The following is a 19904-nucleotide window of genomic DNA, read 5'->3' as shown; positions in this document are numbered from 1 at the left end:
GGTGTTCTGTTCCTAATGGGTTGGGAAGCGACTCGGTGTGCCGGGGGGGAAGGGTGCGGCCCGTCAGTCCTCATAACGCCGCTGTCACTCTCCACTTGGCTTCACCTCACTTCCTCTCACAAAACAAACTCTCAACAAAGAAGTAGTTTCAATTGACAAGTACGACTTGGGCCTATTTCAACTAAGGAATAAATATTTATATGGGCTAAATGTATTGTGTTGCATTTTACTTTCGAAATAAGGTTCCTTTCCATTGGGGTTTTTAAAACAGTAAGGAGTGTGGGAAATGTAAATAAATTTATGCTATTTGAAAAATGGGGAACGTTCATTCTTTCACCGGTCGAGTGTCTTTTCAGTTTTCTCAGAAGTGTGGGACGAGGAAGAAGACGCCTCAGCCGCGTTTGACATTCCTCTAGTGAAGCCAAGCCCAGTAGAGGAGAGAATGCCATTGGCCCGCATAGTTTCTCCCTTTTGTTCTCCGCAATAACATCACGATACTGGCTGCCTTTATGGTTATTGTTCTGGAAACATTAGTGCCATGTGGAGGGAGCTTTAAATAGATGTACTTTTTCTGTGGTTAGATTTGCGTGGCCTGGTTGATCAGGTTCGGAAGGTTCAAAATACAAGTGGTTTTAAATATCATTCCATGCACATCTGAACATTTTCGACAAAGTAGTTAAATGATTAAGCATGCATTACGAGGTATTTGTATTTGTGTTTTTTTATTTCTTAGAAAGTTGACAAAAGGATTTGACAGATACAACTTTTTCATATAAATGTATAAAATGGTTGTCTACCAGTCAGGTTTGATATGTACCGAGTATATATACTCAGTCAACATTTGTCTGTCTGTATAAATATCTTCCTAGGAGCCACTCTCACTACACACTAGTATGCCTACCTCCTAATGAACACCCCATCTTCATGGGGCTACACTTGTGGTTGATATCAAACTGGTATCTGAAAATATATTTTATTTTAGTTTCCCAAATAAAGGTATTTTGGGAATTTGTGCTTTAATAATCGGACTCCTAATCCTATAGGGTTTCATGGTGTAGTGATCAGGTGGTGTCTTCAAAGGCAAAGGTTAATCGGTGAACACCAATGTCCACCGTCTCCTTGTAGCCATCGTCCCGCTCCGAACGCCTTCCTCCTCGTTACCAGCTGCATCTAAGCTCTATCCAACTCACATTGGATACAGTCTGCTTTGAGGCTAAATGGTCTATTTCAAATGTTTCCCACTCCACAGCTGTGTTCGTCCCACCTGCCCAGCCCGTCAGACGCCCCGGACCACTACCAGGCCGTCTGTCGGGCCCTTTACGCTGAGACCCGGGAGCTAGGTACCTTCCTGGAGAAGATCAAGAATGCTAAGGAGGTGAGCCCCAACCTGGTGCATTGTTCTAATAACTGGTGCAGTGCCTGTTCGCAACAGGGCAATTGCTTAGCTAGCTTTTTGTAATTTATCATTGGGAAAGTGATCTATTTGTGGTCGGTCCATTTAGCTATTTGGTACCAGGCTATTTCTGGGAACGGAAGTGTTCATTCCTAAATATATATCATTGATGCTTGACTGTTTGAGTTTAAAACAACAAAGGGCAACCGTACATGACTTTAGAACAGCTGGGATCTCCCGGTCTTCCTCTGTTAGGTGTACTGTACTGAGCAGTCTGTAGCCAGCAGGCTGAACAGCGAGGCCCTTGTAAAGAGGTTTCCCTGTTGATCCTTCACTGGACACTGCACTTCCTTGAGCCCCCAGCAACACACCCGCCGTATGGGGTCAATCGGATGAGTTGAGAGATCAAAGGACCCACGTACAGAGACTCCTCTTATTAAAGGTTGACGATGCCTTGATAATGGGTATGATTACGATAATGATAGTTGCTCGCATTTTCATACAAATTCAATTGGACAACTTTCATTGTGTTCACGTGTGCTCATGTGCTGATGTGCTAATTCTAGCATGTCATTTTCTCATTAGTGGACTCGAACCTTAAAGGTGTGATGTTGGTTGGTCACAAGTCCACTCTGATGTCTGCCTGATCAAGCTACCAGCCTACCCAACCAACGTTGAGGCTGATGTTTGAATCTGTTTTCCAGAACCATTCCTCCTTCTTTCATCTTTTAAGACAATTGTTTTAAGAGATGAATAAATTGCATTGTAATGGGCATGTTGAACAGGATGTTTTGTGCGCGGGCAAAAATAATTTGCTTGTGGTTTCATTCAGATTACATGGCCCAAACAATACCGACATCGTTTCCACGGACGGAATGCTTCTATTTCTCAGCGTGTCAAATTCTATTAAAGTAAAAAACAAGCAATCTGGAGAGGAAAGGATCTGTGGCTTACAGAGGTAGATTAAAAACAACCTCTGTTGGATGATAAGAAGTGCCAGTGGGGAGCGTTGGCGCAGGTGTCTGTTTTGAGGAGAAGACCTAGAGCCGCTCCCTCATATCTTTATTCAACAATGGGGCACCGATCTACTATCCCATGCAAGTTGATACCTTGGGAAATTTGTCTCCTAAATTTGGAGTGTGGTCTGTTGAAGGAACCATGTACTGGAAGTGGGATTAAATATTAATATCAAACGACTCATCTAGCTGTTGAACTCGCTGGCAGAAGGGCCACCCTGTGGACTTGGCAGAGATACAGACAATACAAGCGGTCCTCGGGTGACCATTGGTTTCCACTCTTAGGCTCCCGACGGGCAGCTCTGGCAGGACACAGCGGATGACGGACAAATGCTTTGTGAGGCTGAGGGCATTGATTTAATAAAGGCATCGACCAGACGAGTATGGACGTCTAGGTTCCACACCGTTGGTTCCTTGGATCTCCCCCAAGCTGTGACGATAATGATGACGAAACGTGTTCGCCGTTAGAACCATGCCATTAACATTGACAGTTCTTTTGTTTTTCTTCTCACCTGCTGCCTGGTTCGGTCAGAACCTTCGCAAGATGGGGGGCGAAAGATGGGAGGAGCCTGTTAAAGAGCTCGACGACTTGCAGAATGCTGATTGGGTAACAAATGCAACATCCTACTTCCTACATCTACACACAGCGCCACATACTGAGATGCTAACGGGTCAACTGTAATGATGTATGCTTGAAGATGATGATGATGAAGACCGGTGGGTTCCCGTCTCCTATTGGCTCCCAGGCCCGCTTCTGGGTGCAGGTGATGCGGGACCTGCGGAACGGCGTGAAGCTGAAGAAGGTTCAGGAGCGGCAGTACAACCCGCTGCCCATCGAGTTCCAGCTGACGCCCTACGAGATGCTCATGGACGACATCCGCTCCAAGCGCTACACGCTGCGCAAAGTCTTGGTAAGGTCCCCAATGACCAGCCCCCCTTGCTACAACTCCCCTTCAGCAGTCGCTGTGATTGTTCAGCACGCCCACTCTGTTGTGATTGGTCAAACGCTTTGCACATGTGTCTGCTAATGCACCCCCACCGAGAAGTTATAAACGTTACGGGTAGCCGGGAAGCAGGACTTCTTTATTGAGGGGTGTTCTCGATACTAATAATGGTCGAAAAAGTATGATATCACCCCTTTAATTTGTAGGTGTAACCCCAGGGCAGTAATGTATCAAATGCACTACGATTTTATTCGTACCATTATTGTACAGTTCATCAATGTAGCCCGTTGGTTATCCTACCCATGCAAGCAGCATCACCCCAAAAATTATTATGACTTTTCCCCACTTAAGTCTACCGTCTATTTGTTATCATTTGTTGGTCGTTGAGACCAAGACGAGCTAATCTAAATGTGAAATATTGGGAGGTGCGTATAACAATCAAGTTTCTCATGACTCATTTAAGGTTTCTCAGGACTACCTTCACTTGGCTCAGTGAGGGAGGTATTGGCATGTTATATTGTGTCGTATGCCCTCAACATTATTTTTGACTATGTACTGAGTCAACGTGGGTTAATGTGTTAAATTACTTTCTCAGTGACGTCAAGGTATTAACGCATGTCTTGTGACGTCAGGTGAATGGAGACATCCCTCCGAGGTTAAAGAAGAGCGCCCATGATGTCATCCTGGACTTCATTCGCTCCAGACCTCCTCTCAACCCTGTGAGTCCAACACCTCCTCCATCCGACCCTTAACGGATGGCTTTGTGCTATCGATTCGATTTGTGCTCCCAAGAGATTGTAGCTGAAGCAGAATTTCCTAATCATAATTGATAAAGTGGTCTCAGATGGTAATCATTATAACTGATGAATCGCATCATTTATGTTGAAAATGAAATGAGTGAGATAGGGACCATCTGGGATCTCCCTGATGGTTAACGTGAGGTTTATCCAAAAATAAAAATATGGCGTATTAAACTATTTTATTTCCATCCAAGATCAAAGATGGTTTGAAAGAACATTGGATTATAACATCACTTTTTTATAACTAAATCCTATTTTAAACAAGAGTGTGACATGTTGGGACGTGCATTATTTCAGTTGACTGGAAGAATATTGCGAATATTCTGCATCGCAGCAACCAAAGTGTAAGGAGTTGTTTAGGTTTGGAATTTGAAGTCTGATTCATCCATAATAAAGCGTTGCTTGTCAAGAGACGTGATAACCATAAAGGTGGTTCATTACAGCGGTCAGCTTACTGATGACCGCAGGCAAGTGTCTCGGCAAAGAATGGAGAAATGTTAATATAAGCAAGCAGGTCATGGTTTAAAGGCCCACTATGCAACTTCGGGAATTTCTTCGCTGTTTTCTTGGTTTTGGCACGCACATTTCTCTACACAGCGCCCCCTACAGCTTCGTAGTAGATATTTCACAACACTGTCGTAACAACTCGTTGACGACCCTTCCCCATGCACTTCTACGCGGGCCATGTGCATTTGTTTTCAAAGAAGCCGGCGAATGCGTGGAGCCATGTCCGAAGTAGATCATAAAGTTCATAAAGTGTAGGCAAGGTTATACATTTTTTAAAGGGTGTATTTGTATTGCAATAAACATAAATCCATCCTTTTTTATAGTTGACGGGGAGAATTTATATCCTAGATTATAATTGTTTTATCTTAGGTTGAACAGAACAATCAGTGTAAGAGGTTTGGCCAACATAATAATCTAAATAAACAAGAACCTGGATTCGGGGATTCAGTCTGTATCTGGGGGACGAGACAGACGAACAGCAAAACACCCATGGAAACAAAGGTGTTTATATGGTTGCAACCAAGCAAGCTAGAAACATACAGGGCTCACAACAAAACGGTCGATAAAACAATTTTTAGAGGGCTCACAACAAAATGGTTGAGCAAACACATTTGTACAGAGACTATCAACATCAAGAATACCACGAAGACAAAGGCCACCCAAGGGTACTTTCAATTTCAAAAGCAACACGGCCGGGTCGGCGTCTGATTTGCAGTCTTCTTTTTCTTTCAGTTCACGCTATTCCTGAAAAGCTTGCCCAACGTTTACTCGTGTCTGGCCTCTCTGCCGGTCAGTCTCCCTTTTCTCTTCTTCTGTTCCTCCGACATTGGGTTTTTCTGTCTCTTTTTAGTCGGCTGATCTATGATGAATATAACAATCCCTTAGTGACTTGTGTTTATATCGAGCCGGTTCCGTGTTTGGGGGTCTGTGCTGTAAAGCAATTCGTTACTTTGCAAGACCCGAGACTCCCGCGAGAGTGGGCGGCGGGTCGCCTGCAGAAACATATTCCTTTTCTCCGCCAAGATGCGCAAGGGTGAGTCGAAACAACGAACAATCGAACAAAAATGTATAATAGAACCATCGTAATGACTCTTAGCCTGTTATATTAAGGTAAATCAAGCCAAAAAAGTTGCATAGTTCCCCTTTCACTCGTGTCTGATCTCTTTTCTGGTCCATTCTTCTTTTGTTCCACCGACGGTCGCCTCTTGGGTCCCTTATCAGTCGATTGATCCATGATGAATGCAACAATTGCCTCGCAACTGGCTGTTTATATCTAGCCGGTGCCATGTTTGGGTGTGTGTCTGTGCCGTAAAGCATTTTCGAAACTACAATCTGACTACATTTCCGAGGATACTTCCGCTGCGTCACATCCGGATTGTGTCGGTCCGAACAGAGCAAGTTGCATATGCGCTTTTTCACTGGAGAGGCGACATGGGTAAATGACACACCCACCAATCGACCCAGAAATGGATGCAGAACCATCAGCATAACTCTCAACCTGCATACTTAATGTAATTTTGGCTAAAAAAGTTGCATAGTGGGCCTTTAAGCACCTGTCCGAAGATAATGACTTGGTAAAGAACACAGTAAGAATTGTGGACTGTAGTGAGCAAAATATTTTTTTGTTCAGAAACTACGTTGTTTAATGTTAGTTACTTATATTATATATATATATATATTCAATTTTGAATAATATAATTAAGTTTTATTCTTGTGTGCGGATTTCTACCAATAGTGCAATTCATATCCTTTTCTTAGAGAAAAATGGCAAAGGAAAGCATTTCATTAACTTTCAGTGATGTGCACTGTGCAGCGATAAAGGACCATGAGCGTCTCTAATGTACGAGCTGTCACTCAGTCAGTGGTATTCTTAGTGCTACTGTAAGTGGGCATGTGAAGGGCTCTAGTAATTACTGTGTTCACTGTAAGTGAGTCAGTCTCATGCTGGAGGGGCCCTGGGGGCCAGCCTCTCGTTGATGGTTATTCCCAGTGTCCCTCTGAAGGGTCTGAGTTAACCATGGTTCCATGTAGTCATGATTGATAACAACTTTAAAGATAACAATTTTATTAATCCCCAGAGGGGCAATCCCTTTCTTGTAACAGCCCAGCAGCAGTGGAAAACACAGGATACAATACAATAAAAATACAAGTACTGAATGGAAAGACGCTAAAGTAAATGCTAAAGTAAAGACAAACGGAACAAACAGGGCAAACGAAACAGATGTGTATATAATCGTTAAATGTAATTTATATTGTGGCTGAGTACCATAACTTAACAGTATATTAAAGTGTATAAATGCGAATGTTAACAAAGAAGTTGCCCAGTGATCAAGCATAAATGTACACGTGTGTATATATACAGTCATGTCATGATTGTAGTTTTAGATGTCAGATTGTTAAATGGTTAAGGGATGGGCCGAGGGTTTGGTTTAGTTAAGTTGACTGTAGTTGAACCTGAGGGAAAGCGGTGCGTGTACATAATTGATAGTATTGTTGAACTGTCTGCGTGTTTCGTGTTGTCGCTACAACAGGCCGCTGCCCGCAAACTGAAGCCCCACCCCCCTCAACCGAGCAGCCTCCACGAGCGCCTGCTGGCGGGCATCAAGGCGGAGAGGAAGCTGAGGCCGGTGTCTCCGGACATGGTCCGTCGACACCGCCTGGGTGAGACACACACACAACACAAAGAAGCGCACACACACTCGGGTTTATTCCACAACATGCATGAGTCTCATTCCACTGCCCATCTCCCCCTGTGGTTGTGTTCGCCCCCGGCATGGCCATGCCAGCCTCCCCTGCAGTCCATAACCGATGCTTCCACTGAACTACACCGTCAGTTTCTTCACCAGCCTATGAGGGCTGGAAAGTGGAACCAATATGTCACGGGAAGGCCGCTGTTAACCAGGCTCTCACACAATATGTTGTAACCGCTGTCCATTGGCACATTGGGACTGGTTTGGGCCTTGGCTCTGACTTTGCGAGAGGGATCTGTACCATATTGTGTTGACAACCTGTTCCAAGACAAGTCATGTATCTGAAACTGTTATACCACAAGGAGTTATGAGGTTAAAGGAAGGTATTTCAGTGTTGCATTGGCCCGTTACAATGGAAGGGATTTGTATGGCTCGTTTCTAACATCTTTACACGTGCCTCGCCGCAAACGGCATCTAGAATCAGAATAATCTTTACAGAATGTGCTGGTCTGGATTAGCGAATGTTCCCAATTATGTACATTTAAAAAGGCAACTGCTTAATAGGGTCACAGTAAATAGATTACTGGCCAATCAGTACGTGGCACACAGAGTAGCTCTTTGTAAATTGGAACTAGGGGCTTAATATAGACTCTGTATTGCGTAAGGTTTTTATGCATTACAGGTTTTAAAGAAATGCATGTCCTATGTACAGGTCTACAATATGCAACTGAAGAGTCTGGAATTTGATCAGATTTCTATTTATTTGCTTTGTTTCCTCAACGCCGGCTTTCAACACTTTCAGTTGCAAGACCGCTTTGTGTGTCTTGCAGTTTTGACTCATCAGGTAACGTGTGTGTGTGTGTGTGTGTGTGTGTGTGTGTGTGTGTGTGTGTGTGTGTGTGTGTGTGTGTGTGTGTGTGTGTGTGTGTGTGTGTGTGTGTGTGTGTGTGTGTGTGTGTGTGTGTGTGTGTGTGTGTGTGTGTCTGCATTTTCAACACTTGATGTTTATGTATAAAACTCATACCGTCCCTTGAATCTATAGATGGATAGATTCTAGGGGAAAGATTATCTCTTTCATTTAGTTTTCTAAGCAGAAATGCGTTACTCCTCGTAGTTGTGGGCAGAGCTCAGCGCTGTAGGTGAGGAGAGGCAGTAGGATAGGATTACTCATCCCACTGCAGTCAGTGCCCGGCTTAATCTGCAGTGAATGGGACATATGACCGCTTACATAAGGCCGGCCTTGTGTAATGCATCAACATCACGCTGTGGAGGCCAAGCTGAGCATTGCATGGGAACCACTGCGCTGACCACTCCCCCTGACTACTCCCACTGACCGCCGCCTCCCCCCTCTGACCACTCCCACTGCCCCCCCTCTGACCACTCCCACTGCCTCCCTGACCACTCCCACTGACTCCCTGACCACTCCCACTGACTCCCTGACCACTCCCCCGTATTGTAGACGTATCGAGGTGTTCTGTCAACACTGCATTGTAAAGACACGGCTGCTGGCCGGGCCCATCCTCCACTTAACCCTGACTCTATCCTCCACAGGGGCTGGGAAGAGCATCAGCACGCCGCAAGACCTGTGCCGCGGCTCAGGTAACCCCAGGTCGACCTCCTGAACGGCAACTCTAAAGCCGTTTTGTGGATGAATTGAGTTATGTGAGGCTGGACAGTTGATGCTAGTCAGGGGCTAACATTAGGGCTGTAACGATACGCGTATCAAACCGAAAATCGCGATACTCAAAGCCACGAACCTGTCTCGCGGTGTGAGAAGGCAGAAGCGCGATATGCCCTTTCTAACTCTTCGGTCAAATTGTCCGATTGAAATTTGCTAATAATTTGTCTAAATAATAGTCAGCGCCCCCTCCTATCGATGCCGTAAATATGTGACGAGATGCCCTCTCTGTGATCACAGCTCTCCGTGGCTACGGAGGATTGCATTTCTCCACAGCCGTCGAAGTCCTCATATGCGATATGAACGACATTTATCCAGAGTGGGCCAAGCGTGAAAAAAATTGCCTGCGTGATCCTGTCTCTATTGTTTTGTGTGATTTGACTGGCAGTTTGTCTGCTTATAGGTCGGAATGAAGCGGCCACCGATTATAGAGTGGCGAAGTCACGCCCCTTCCGGTAGGGCTCATGGGACCTATGAGATCGAAAAATATGAATGGGTGTCAATGGAGAGAAAATAAATATTTTCTGGTCCCAGTCTTTATATGCCCTGGATTACACATATGTTGTTTGTGGATTTAAATGATAATTTTTCATGCAAAGAAAACTAAAAATGTTCGTGAAGAAGTTTGATAATTTTAGGTTTTATGTGAGGCCGCTTTGTGAACTACAGCTCTTCGCTGCTCTCGACGCATATGATACGTCACACCCGCCCTTGGAACTCGGCACAGAGATGGCGATCTCTGCCCCACTTCACCGCTTTTTCCAAAGGGAGGATAAAAGCATCGAAAGAGGTGAAAACCATTATAAGTCGGGGCACGTGCAGAGTTTCAGTTATGCCGATGGGAAGATTGTCGGTCTTCTCCACGCCAGTCGCAGGGAGCGTGACGTCACATACGAGCCGTGTAGTCTTTCTCGTTGTGTTTTCTCTACAGCCTTTATCTGAACAATTGCACAATAAACGGTCGAACTCTTTGCATGAAAAATTATCCTTTAAATCCACAAACAACATATGTGTAATCCAGGGCATATAAAGACTGGGACCAGAAAATATTTATTTTCTCTCTATTGACACCCATTCATATTTTTCGATCTCATAGGTCCCATGAGCCCTACCGGAAAGGGCGTGACTTCGCCACTCTATTGACAGGATGGGTACTTTATTCGACCGGACTCGTTCGCTTCTTCACTAGACACACGCGCTACCGCTCGCTCTCCTCGCTCGTCCACTCACTCGCTGACGTCACTCACACACGCATACGCACACACGCATACGCACACTGCCATTCTCCCGCACACACATATGCTACTCGTAACACTATGCCTCGTTATTGCGACGTTCATGTTTTTCCTCATCTATTGAAAGTTAGGCTATTAAACATGTTGCATTCTATACGGCCTGATTATGTCATTATTTAAGCTACATAGCCTAATAAGAAGCGCTAATAAGGATATTTGAATAAACCAACCAAACAGTTAAAGGGGCCCTATTATGCCTACCAGCAAAAAGCATCCTCCAACTGCAATCTTTGGTTATTTCTTTATTAATTTAGCTATACTTTAATAGTATTCTTTCGGTTCAAATCTGTTCAGTGTTCCAAATTATTTGTTATTAAATGTTACATTAAGATAATTGGTATTTAAGTGTTGTTTAAATAAAATGCTTTTTAAATTTAGAAGAATCGTGGGATGTATCGAACCGTGGGTCAAAAATCGTGATACAAACCGAATCGTGAATTTGTTTATCGTTACAGCCCTAGCTAACATACAAGCCATTTTTGGGCTGAATGTCTGTTTAAACCCCCTGATAGTCTCCATATGGTTTTCAGGACCACAAGAAACCAAAGAGGTGAACCCTATGGAAAAAAAAAAACACCTATTTTATTTCCCGGGGATTTGAGCGTAGCTGTAGCAGGTCTGTTGAACCCCATGTAAGTGCAGTGCTCCACTGTGGGGCTGCCTGCTGGGGTACAGAACGTAGCTCCGTCAGGCTTGGCATTCATTATTGTGCCCCTAAAGGGTGTGGTGCAGGGGAGGACCACACAGCACAAAAATAAAGTAGCCATCTGGCAGTGTTGCCAGATTGGGCAGGAAATCTAGCCCAATCTGGCAACACTGCCCAGGGCCTCCCGCGGTCTTACATCCAGCCTCACTCTTCCTGGTAAGTGACTGTTGCATCCACTACTTTTCAGATACACCTGACGCCCCCAGGAAGTTGGCGGGCAGCACACACTCACTAGCCAATGGGCTGGCGGGGTCTGGTGGGGGCGGGGCCGCGGCGCAGAGCCAGAGGAAGCGGCTGCTCCACGCGCCCACGCTGGCCGAGCTGGACAGCTCAGAGTCCGACGTGAGTCTTTGCCTTTCACCTGATGTTTGGACAGTGGTTGTTTTTTTTCAAAGATGCCATTTTTATCTTATTTTGTGATGTTTTGCTGGACAGGAGGACGCCACGCAAAGCAGCTCTAGACGGCCCACTTCTATGGCTTCCGAGTCTCACCCTGGGAGGAAGAAGGGTAAGAAAGAAAGAATGTAAAAGAGCATGTGACTCAGGAGGTAGGCTGGTTGGCTGGTAACCGGAGGATTGCTGGTTAGATCCCCGGCTCCTCCTAGAGCGTCTAGGTGTCCCTGAGCAAGACGCCTCACCCTAACTGCTCCTGACCAGCTGGATGTTGCCCTGCGTGGCTGACACCGCCGTCAGTGTGTGAATGTATGCATGATTGGGTGAATGTGAGGCAGTGTTGTAAACCGCTTTGAGAGGCCACTGGTTAGAAAAGTGCTATTTAATGCAGTACAATTACCATCTAAGAAACCCAGACGTTTACCTGAGTGAAGAATCTAGTAATGATTGGCTCTCAAAGAAAACACTTTTCGTCCACCTTTTCCTTAGACAGTCCCAACACGCCCACAGTTTATGAAAACAAGTTAATTGAATCACCTTTGTCATTTAATTTGAACTTATTTCTACAGTGCCACCAAACTTCCTGCCTATATCGTCCATCAATACACCCGGCCAACAGCAGTCCTCTCCCCGCCGCCACTCCATGGAGAAGCCGTCCCCGACCGCCGCGGGGCCCTTCCTGCCGCTCTGCAGACAGAGCTCTAAGTCCTTGGTGAGAACACCCTGGCAGACGCTCATGAAGTCATTCAGTAGGGACCTATGTCCAGTGGGTCTTACAGTAGTATTAGACCAGTGCAGCTGCATGTCTACTATAAGAGGCGGATAACATTAGTGGAGCCTTCTTTTTGAATACGTTTGCATAGCTATTGGTATTGTGATTTAGCTTTGTATACTTGACAGGCTATTTCACACTAATCTTCAATATTGGCAAGAATATATTTGTCATCGGATGATGCATTGATATACTTATATTTTGATGTCTGAAATTACTATAGGCTGCTGTTGTGTGTGTCGGGGGTGTGTGTGGTGAGGGTTTGTGTGTCGGGTGAATTATCAGCGGTCATGTAATGTGTGTGTGCTTGCTGGTCATGTGATTTGTGGCCGGGTGTTGAGGCAGTAATTGAACGCACAGGACCTCAGTGCAGAGAGGAGTCCTTCTCCCTGTCCACAGACCAGCATAGGGCTGTTTTAATACACACACTTTATCTAGTCCTTTATTGTATTTCAGGGGGACATTACATTCACAAATACTTTTACCAGACTGCTTTGAATTGAATAAATACTTTTGTTTTCTTTCTTAAATGTGTTCCCACAGCTTAAGGTGGATCCCAGCGCCAAGGTAACCTAGGCAACTCCTGGCCTGTCTATCTGTCTTTTACACGCTCTCTAAAAACCCATCATCTGGGCTGTCATTGTCTTGCGGCGGTCATGAGATGACGCAACCGGTCTGGACGTCATGTCACGGGACATGTACGACCCTATTGGCTGAACAAAGTACTTCCCCATTTACGTTCACATCATGGATGTGTGCCGGCTTGGATTCGCTGTACTCCCTGAGATGTCGACGTATCTTTCAGTATGAGGAGACAACAGGGGCCTTATTCACAAAGATTTGGTGAATTTAGGAGTTACTCCTAAAAAATTAGGTATTTTAGGCCTAAAAGTAGCAACTAAGTCTGGGTGAGCTTAAGTCCTCGAGAGGACTCCTAACTCAGTAAGACCTATACACAAAGAATCTGAAAACGGCTGCAGCGAGACAAAATGCTTTGGAATCAATGGAGGGCTGCGCATTGATAAAGAGATTTTGTCTGTACCAGTTCTATCTATTTCACACTCCACCTTGCTTCCACCTTATTCTCTGTTGTGCTGTCTTCCGTTTGTCCCCCCTGATTGTCATCACCCTTTTCGTCTTTATTTATGTCTCCGTCACTGTAAGGGTCTTTGGGTCATTGAAAAGCGCTATACATAATAAAATAATAATAATTATTATTATTATTAGATATAGGCTAAATCGTGAGTGTATCAAACTTGAAATAGTATATAACACTTATTATTATATTTAGCAACAGGGAAAATGCAACATTGCAATGCCGACGATTGAGGAATATTGAACCGTTAAAAATTTACCTTTTTAATTATTTAATACATAAATTAATCACTTAAACAATCATTCGTCTCGTGTATTAATAGTAATACATCACTTTAATCCTTATTTATTTCAAATAGGAATAAATGGTTTCTAGTAAAAAATTATATAACTATTCTTACTTATGATTACTATCAAACAATTTATTGCACGATTATTTCATGTATTAAGTTTATAATCAGTACAGTAGCAATTGGTTCATGGACGAGTTGGGCTTTCGCTTGCGTTCCACGTCTTTGTCTTCGCTTTCATTCATCATGATAGGACTTGAACGGTGGTATGGGCTGATAATTTAAGTGTTTAAGTGATGGAAATATGCTGATTGGATAATAGTTTGCAGGGTGCATTGAATAACCTCCTTGATATAATGCAATTTACGTATTTTTATAGTTCGCTTTCTCTCTCTCTTTAATGTGCATACAACGTCATTATCGTGGTCTGCACTAACTTGTCATCATGCGTGTATTCTGCTAACTGCACTGTCCATAACTATTTTGTACCATTTGTAGCCTAGGCTATTTCCTTATTTTTCGTTGATTTAGTGGGCTCGTTTGTGTGAAGGTGCGGGTGAGTTTCAATGAGACCGCCGGCACTCAACAACCAATCACCGTACTGACCACTTCTAAACTCGTGCACGAGAATCTATGTAAGGGGGCGTTACTCTTAGTTCACTCTAAGTGATTTCCTTAGTATGAGTAGGTCTCAGCGGCTTTGGGAATAACCTTTATGAAAAAATCTCCTGCGCGAAAACTTTAAGCGTGAGTTAGGAGCACTAACCACTAGTTTATCTTAACTAGTGGTAAGATAAAAAGCTTTGTGAAAAAGGCCCCAGGTGGTGATCATCCATGTTTAAACAGAATACCTTACAATTGAGAACTAGAAGTAAGCTGTCAATTGCAATGTTTCTACTGTTTAGATTCAGTAGAACAGAAAGCACACAGCCGTCTGTGTAGAAGGATGGTTTGTTTTAAAGGGGTGATATCATGCTTTCCCCTGTGCTTTAGACTGTTACATGACTCGTGTATACATTTTTTGCGTCTGCTAAGCTAGAGAAATGTAAGTCAGAGCCAGGAGGAGTATTTGCACCCACAGAGAACACCCCTCAATAAATGTGTGGAACAGCTTGTTTGTGCTCAAACTTTACTTCCGTAACAGTGTGGCGTCAGACTGTGCAGTGGGCGTTGCTGTAGTGCAGAAGTCGCGCCTCCCTGGCTACCAGCAATGTTTACAACTTCTCGGGGGTGTGAATTTGTCGACTTATTTATTAACCCTAAAGAAGCATGATATGGGATCTTTAATGACAAATTTCTCCGCCTGGCAGGTGGCTGTGACCGGTGGTGCGCAGGGTGGGGTACGTCACCGAGGCTTTAAGTCATATCTACATTTATTCCTCGCATCTCAATCCCCGGCCCCGCATTTTCTCCATGTGTCTAGCATTAAAACCAGCTGACGGACATGGCTGGTTCGGACCACCCGATGTGCCACTTGACTGAATTAAGTCACTTTTGTTTTGAGGGAGTAGGAGCTTGTTTTTTAATCGTGGGATTACAATGGATGAGGTCGTATCAATGGATCTACCATTGATAAGGAAAGGCTAATTGGAACTTGGCAAACAGACTTAGGCCCAATCCCATTTCTACCCATTACCCCTTCCCCTTGGGATTGGGATTGGGCCTTATTGTTGTCGGTTAGGTCCATGAACCAGCCTATTAAATGGCCTTTTAAAATTTTGTATAAATAGTCAAACCTTTCAGTCAGGTCAGAGCGTTTATTACATTGTATATCTGGACCTAGCAGACTTCAGATCACATAAGCACCATGATGTCCACTCACAGCTGGCTACGAGCCCTAAAGTGTCCCTGAGACCTTAATTTAGTCTAATGGTCACATGCCAATCCATGCTGCTGTTCTTCATCCTCCACCCATTCGGTTTCCTGGGCTCTCTCTCCGCTTTGGAATGTGGTTGTGTGCGTACAAAGGGGTTTTTATTTTGGTGACTCAACATGAGTATCTCCTTATTTTTGTGTTACTCGTCAAGAGTCCCCCCCCCCCCCCCCCCCCCCCCTCTCCTCCACCATTCAGCTGCATCCCCGTGGTGTTGGTGATGTCATCTCCATGGCCACGGCGCCAGGCCTGCTCGGTGCATGTGGGTGCTCTTTTGAAGGAGACCTCTCCCATTTTAAGAGAACTCTCTCCCCCCCCCCCCCCAGGAGGAGTTTGGCTTCCCGGTGGAGTGTCTGGCCCTCACCGTGGAGGAGGTGATGCACATCAGACAGGTGCTGGTCAAGGCTGAGCTGGAGAAGTTCCAGCAGTACAAGGAGATCTACACGGCGCTGAAGAAGGGAAAGGTACCGGCCCACGTTTTAAATAGGGAGACCATCACACTTCAAACATAGCGTGTGTCTGCAGTCCTGGAATGAAATGGTTGGTTGAAAAGGATTTTCATTTTTCTGCATCAGCTTTGCTTCTCGTGTCGGACCAAGAGGTTCTCCTTGTTCACCTGGTCCTACAACTGCCAATTTTGCAAACGGTATTTTTTTTTTTTTTTGCAAAACAAACTTTCTTTAAAAATTATCAAGATTTTTTTTCCAGAGGTTCATTAACATCAATAATAATGCCTCCATTTTGACTCTGTTCAGGACGGTGTGCTCCCAGTGCTGTAGAAAGGTAGGTGTCTCACCAACACCCTGTGTAGCACTAACGTCAGGGCTGTTGGACCTCATCACTGTTACGCTCTCCTCTTCTAGATGCGTTTGCCGTCCAAGCCCTACTGCACCCTCCCCATCTACTCGCTGGGTCCTAGTGCCATGTCCAAGGAGGACGCCAGTGGAGCCGCACCCTCCTCCTCCTCCCAGTCAGACAGAACGCCCTTTGGGTCCGGACACAACCGCCACAGTCTCCGCAGGACCGTGTCCAAGTATGTCCCTGAGAGTTTGTACATTGGAGAATGCAACTGGCAATATATGATGCCCATATAAGACGGATGCTATCTTTAGTGTGTTAACGTTTATTATGATTCTATATTATTTAGACGATTATGGCAGGTGACTGCGCTGAAGTAGACTCCCTCTAGATATTCACTGTAGGATCAGTTCATCCAATTGTTGATTTAGTGATCACTCCAAATCATTTGGAAATGAGCAAAGGCATGTTTCTATTAAATATGACATGACTCAGTGAGGTGATATGATAAATATAGAAAACATTGAGTAGTACATAAAATGTAAACAGATGTCCGCTGCGACTCTGCCGCTTGCGTGGCGGCCTTCAGTGGTGTTCCCCCAGTTGAAGGCGATTGTTCCCCTCCAGGCTGTCCAAGCAGAGCAGCAGGGAGGGGCGGTCGCTGGAGGAGCCGGAGCTCCCCAGGGAGCTGACGGAGGACTGGGCCACCATGGAGGTGTGCGTGGACTGCAAGAAGTTCATCACGGAGATCATCTCCTCCAGCCGGCGCAGCCTTTCGGTGGCCACCAAGCGCGCCCGTCTCAACCGCAAGACGCAGTCCTTCTACCTCTCCTCGGCCAAGTCCACGGACTTCAGGCCCGCCGAGCGCACCATCAACGAGGTCTAGGCCTGGCTCCTCTCCCCTGTCGCCCTTCATTTGTAATCCTTTCCCTGGAGACACGAGCCTCAGAAGACCTTCACTGGGATTGGAGTGTTTCAAGAACCAGGAAAGAGAGAAGAGCGCCCTCTCCCTGTCCCCCCCCTCTCAGGACTAGTGGACCCCCGGTGGTGGACGGACGTCGAGACGTGAGGCACTGTTTTCAGACTGGAAATATTCAGGAGCTGTTGTTGCCCGGTGACCGTGGTTGGTTTACTTGTTTGTCTCTCGACTCGCCTCAAAATACATAACCCAATGAACTGAACTTAGTTCAGTTCATTCATCTTTCAGTCACGCTTTAGGGATGATTAAAACATCTGTATGAAGGCCCAAGATGTCCGCTGTATATAGTTTCTTAAATTAACTGCGAGCTCTCAGGAAAATCAATCAATAGATACAAAATGCACTCTATTTCCTCTGGTTAGGTCCTGTCTCCCCCCGGACCCCTCTATTTTTCCAATATCATACCAAATATTGAAGTTTTTTTTTAAATTTATTGTTTTTGCTCTTATAGCTCTCGACACCAGCCCTTGTAAGAAAAGGTGGACGTCATATGCTCTGAGGTTGGATGTTTAAACACCGATAATGTACATTTAAATGAAGTGCCAAACCGACTTTATCTTGTATGTAATTTGTAATTACGGATCTATTGTAAATAGTTTAAAGGTTGGGGACGGTGAGGAGGGGGTTCTGCGGTGTGAGGGGGCATCTCCTCCACGCGGGGCAATAAGAGTGCTGCAGAGTGAGGACATACAGGTGTACATATGAAACATGTATAGAAGCATTTTGACAAACCCGTTAGGAGCCTTGCCTGATTAATTTAAGTTGATGCAATGAAAGTATAAATCTGCCATGTAAAGTCTAGTTCCTGGCTGGCACTTGAAAGGTTGAGGGATTGCGGGCTTCGTAAGACCATTGTAAACAGAGTTTTTTGATGACTGGAGTTGGACTTGGGAATGTTATACATGTTGTATAATGTATCCCAAGTAATGGTTTTAAATCCTGATGTGTTCTTTGTGTAGTTTGTTTCAACCAATAGTATTATTTTTGTCAATGTTTTTTCTATGTTGTTTGAACTTAAAGCTATAATTTAATTGGCCCTTTTTACTTGACCATTTTGTCGTTTCATGCGCAATATCTTAATACATATTTTATGTTTATTTTCTTCTCTTGAAATCCACAGTGCCATTTCTGAATGTAGAATTTAATTTAACTGACTCAAGTCGGCAATGGAAATAAATCAGCATATCGAATCCCCTTTACTATTTTCATACACTTTGAAAGTCATTTTATTGATGGAATTAATTTTGTTATGTGACCTTTTGTTCCCGGATTAGACCATACTAATCAGCCTGTTGACAAGATGCTGCTGCTTCCATTAATTATTTAATTTATCAACCGCCTGCAGGGAATGGTGTGCATGCAGAATGTTTCTTAATGAATTTAATTGTAATAAAAATCATTTCGATTTACACAATTGTGAAGTTCTGTACAGTTTAGAAAATGGAAAATTCTGAAATTAATTCAGCTATTATAGGCTACTTCCCCTATGGGAAAACACGGTTTATGTCGCCATCGGGTGGTTCACATGAATATTGCACAACCTATTGTCTGCTGTCGACGATGTACACTTTTTGCGCAACATTTGGGAATAACTTGCCATCATGTTTTACAATATTTGCACCTACTATTCCTTAGGCCTGCGCACTAAGTAATTATACCTATTTCAGCCCAAAATTGTAATCTTACCAATTTTCTAAAGATTTCGTTTTCAATCCTTTAGTCTACGAATGTGGATCTACCGTACACGTCTATAAATGCTGTCCTACTTAATGTTAGTGACCGCAAGCACTGCAAATAACCAAGCGACATTCTGGCCTCCCTGACTGGTGGTGACCCTCACTGGCCTACGTTACAGCACACATGAACAACCAGGCTAAAAACGGAATTTATCAACAGCATCATTAATAAAAAAATATGGAGTATTCTAGGCTAAATGCTTTCATTGGCACTGAGTGTTACGTAAGCCACTGCTAAATCCTCAATGAAAGGCGCGTCTCAGCGGCGCTGGACCAGGGGCGGACTGGGGGAAAAAAGTGGCCCGGGAGTTTCTGTCAGACCGGCCCACTCAATACACGGCGCGCGGCCCACTAAGTACACGCCGCGTTGCCCACTCAATGGATCGCGCGTTTCCCAGAAGTGGCCTTCTGGGAAAAATACCCATACACTTAACATTATTTTGGATGATTACAAAGAAATTACATCATATATGTATGTTTGTTTTTTAATAACATTTGGATCCACCAATTTGCCTGGATGGACACATGGAATAAAATGATTATTGGCTATTGTAACACTCCAAGGTAGGTATAGTTTGCTAGATGAATATGCTTAACTCTTGGCTAGTATCAGATGGTTATACAAGTATAACTACAAAGCCTTAAGGAATGAATGTCAGCAGAGAAAGACCACACAATAAAGAAACTGGAATCAGAGGGTAGAATTAGCATGAACAATATATTAGAAATGAACAGAACAGAACATACGATGGGGTGTGAACATCAGTGGTATCAGTAGTGTTGCATGCTGGGTGTGTGATTGTTTGTGTGTGTAGGGTTGCTGAAGGTGCATAACAAAACAGTAAGTTACATAACGATGTTCCCGAAATTCAGCCGTGGTGCAGAGTTACAGCCACTCCGAGCCAGTCGCACATTGAGCTTCCCCCAAATGCGCTGTTT

General features: G+C 44.4%; 1 protein-coding gene across 9 annotated transcripts in view; it reads left to right on the top strand.

Annotated features, from left to right (window-relative positions):
- Positions 1–18643, top strand: part of spire1a (spire-type actin nucleation factor 1a) — a 28982-nt gene extending 10339 nt beyond the window's left edge. For 2 of the 9 annotated variants that reach the window (XM_060042639.1, XM_060042638.1), the window contains 14 exons: positions 1250–1375; positions 2942–3016; positions 3156–3320; positions 3986–4072; positions 7192–7321; positions 8902–8949; positions 11217–11371; positions 11465–11537; positions 11992–12134; positions 15779–15916; positions 16028–16098; positions 16208–16235; positions 16316–16485; positions 16878–18643. In XM_060042639.1, coding sequence (XP_059898622.1) covers positions 1250–1375; positions 2942–3016; positions 3156–3320; positions 3986–4072; positions 7192–7321; positions 8902–8949; positions 11217–11371; positions 11465–11537; positions 11992–12134; positions 15779–15916; positions 16028–16098; positions 16208–16235; positions 16316–16485; positions 16878–17136 — 1668 coding nt within the window. In that variant the 3' untranslated portion in view covers positions 17137–18643. Of the gene's footprint in view, positions 1–1249; positions 1376–2941; positions 3017–3107; positions 3321–3985; positions 4073–7191; positions 7322–8152; positions 8195–8901; positions 8950–11216; positions 11372–11464; positions 11538–11991; positions 12135–12737; positions 12762–14889; positions 14920–15778; positions 15917–16027; positions 16099–16207; positions 16236–16315; positions 16486–16877 lie in introns of all 9 variants that reach the window. The other 7 variants (XM_060042631.1, XM_060042633.1, XM_060042632.1 and 4 more) reach the window with 7 other exon arrangements.
- The last annotated feature ends 1261 nt before the right edge of the window (positions 18644–19904 follow it).

The sequence above is a fragment of the Gadus macrocephalus genome, chromosome 22 (genome assembly GCF_031168955.1).
Source record: "Gadus macrocephalus chromosome 22, ASM3116895v1".
Classification (NCBI taxonomy): domain Eukaryota; kingdom Metazoa; phylum Chordata; class Actinopteri; order Gadiformes; family Gadidae; genus Gadus; species Gadus macrocephalus.
Note: the sequence above shows the minus strand (reverse complement) of the source record. Positions and strands in the feature narration are given on the sequence as shown.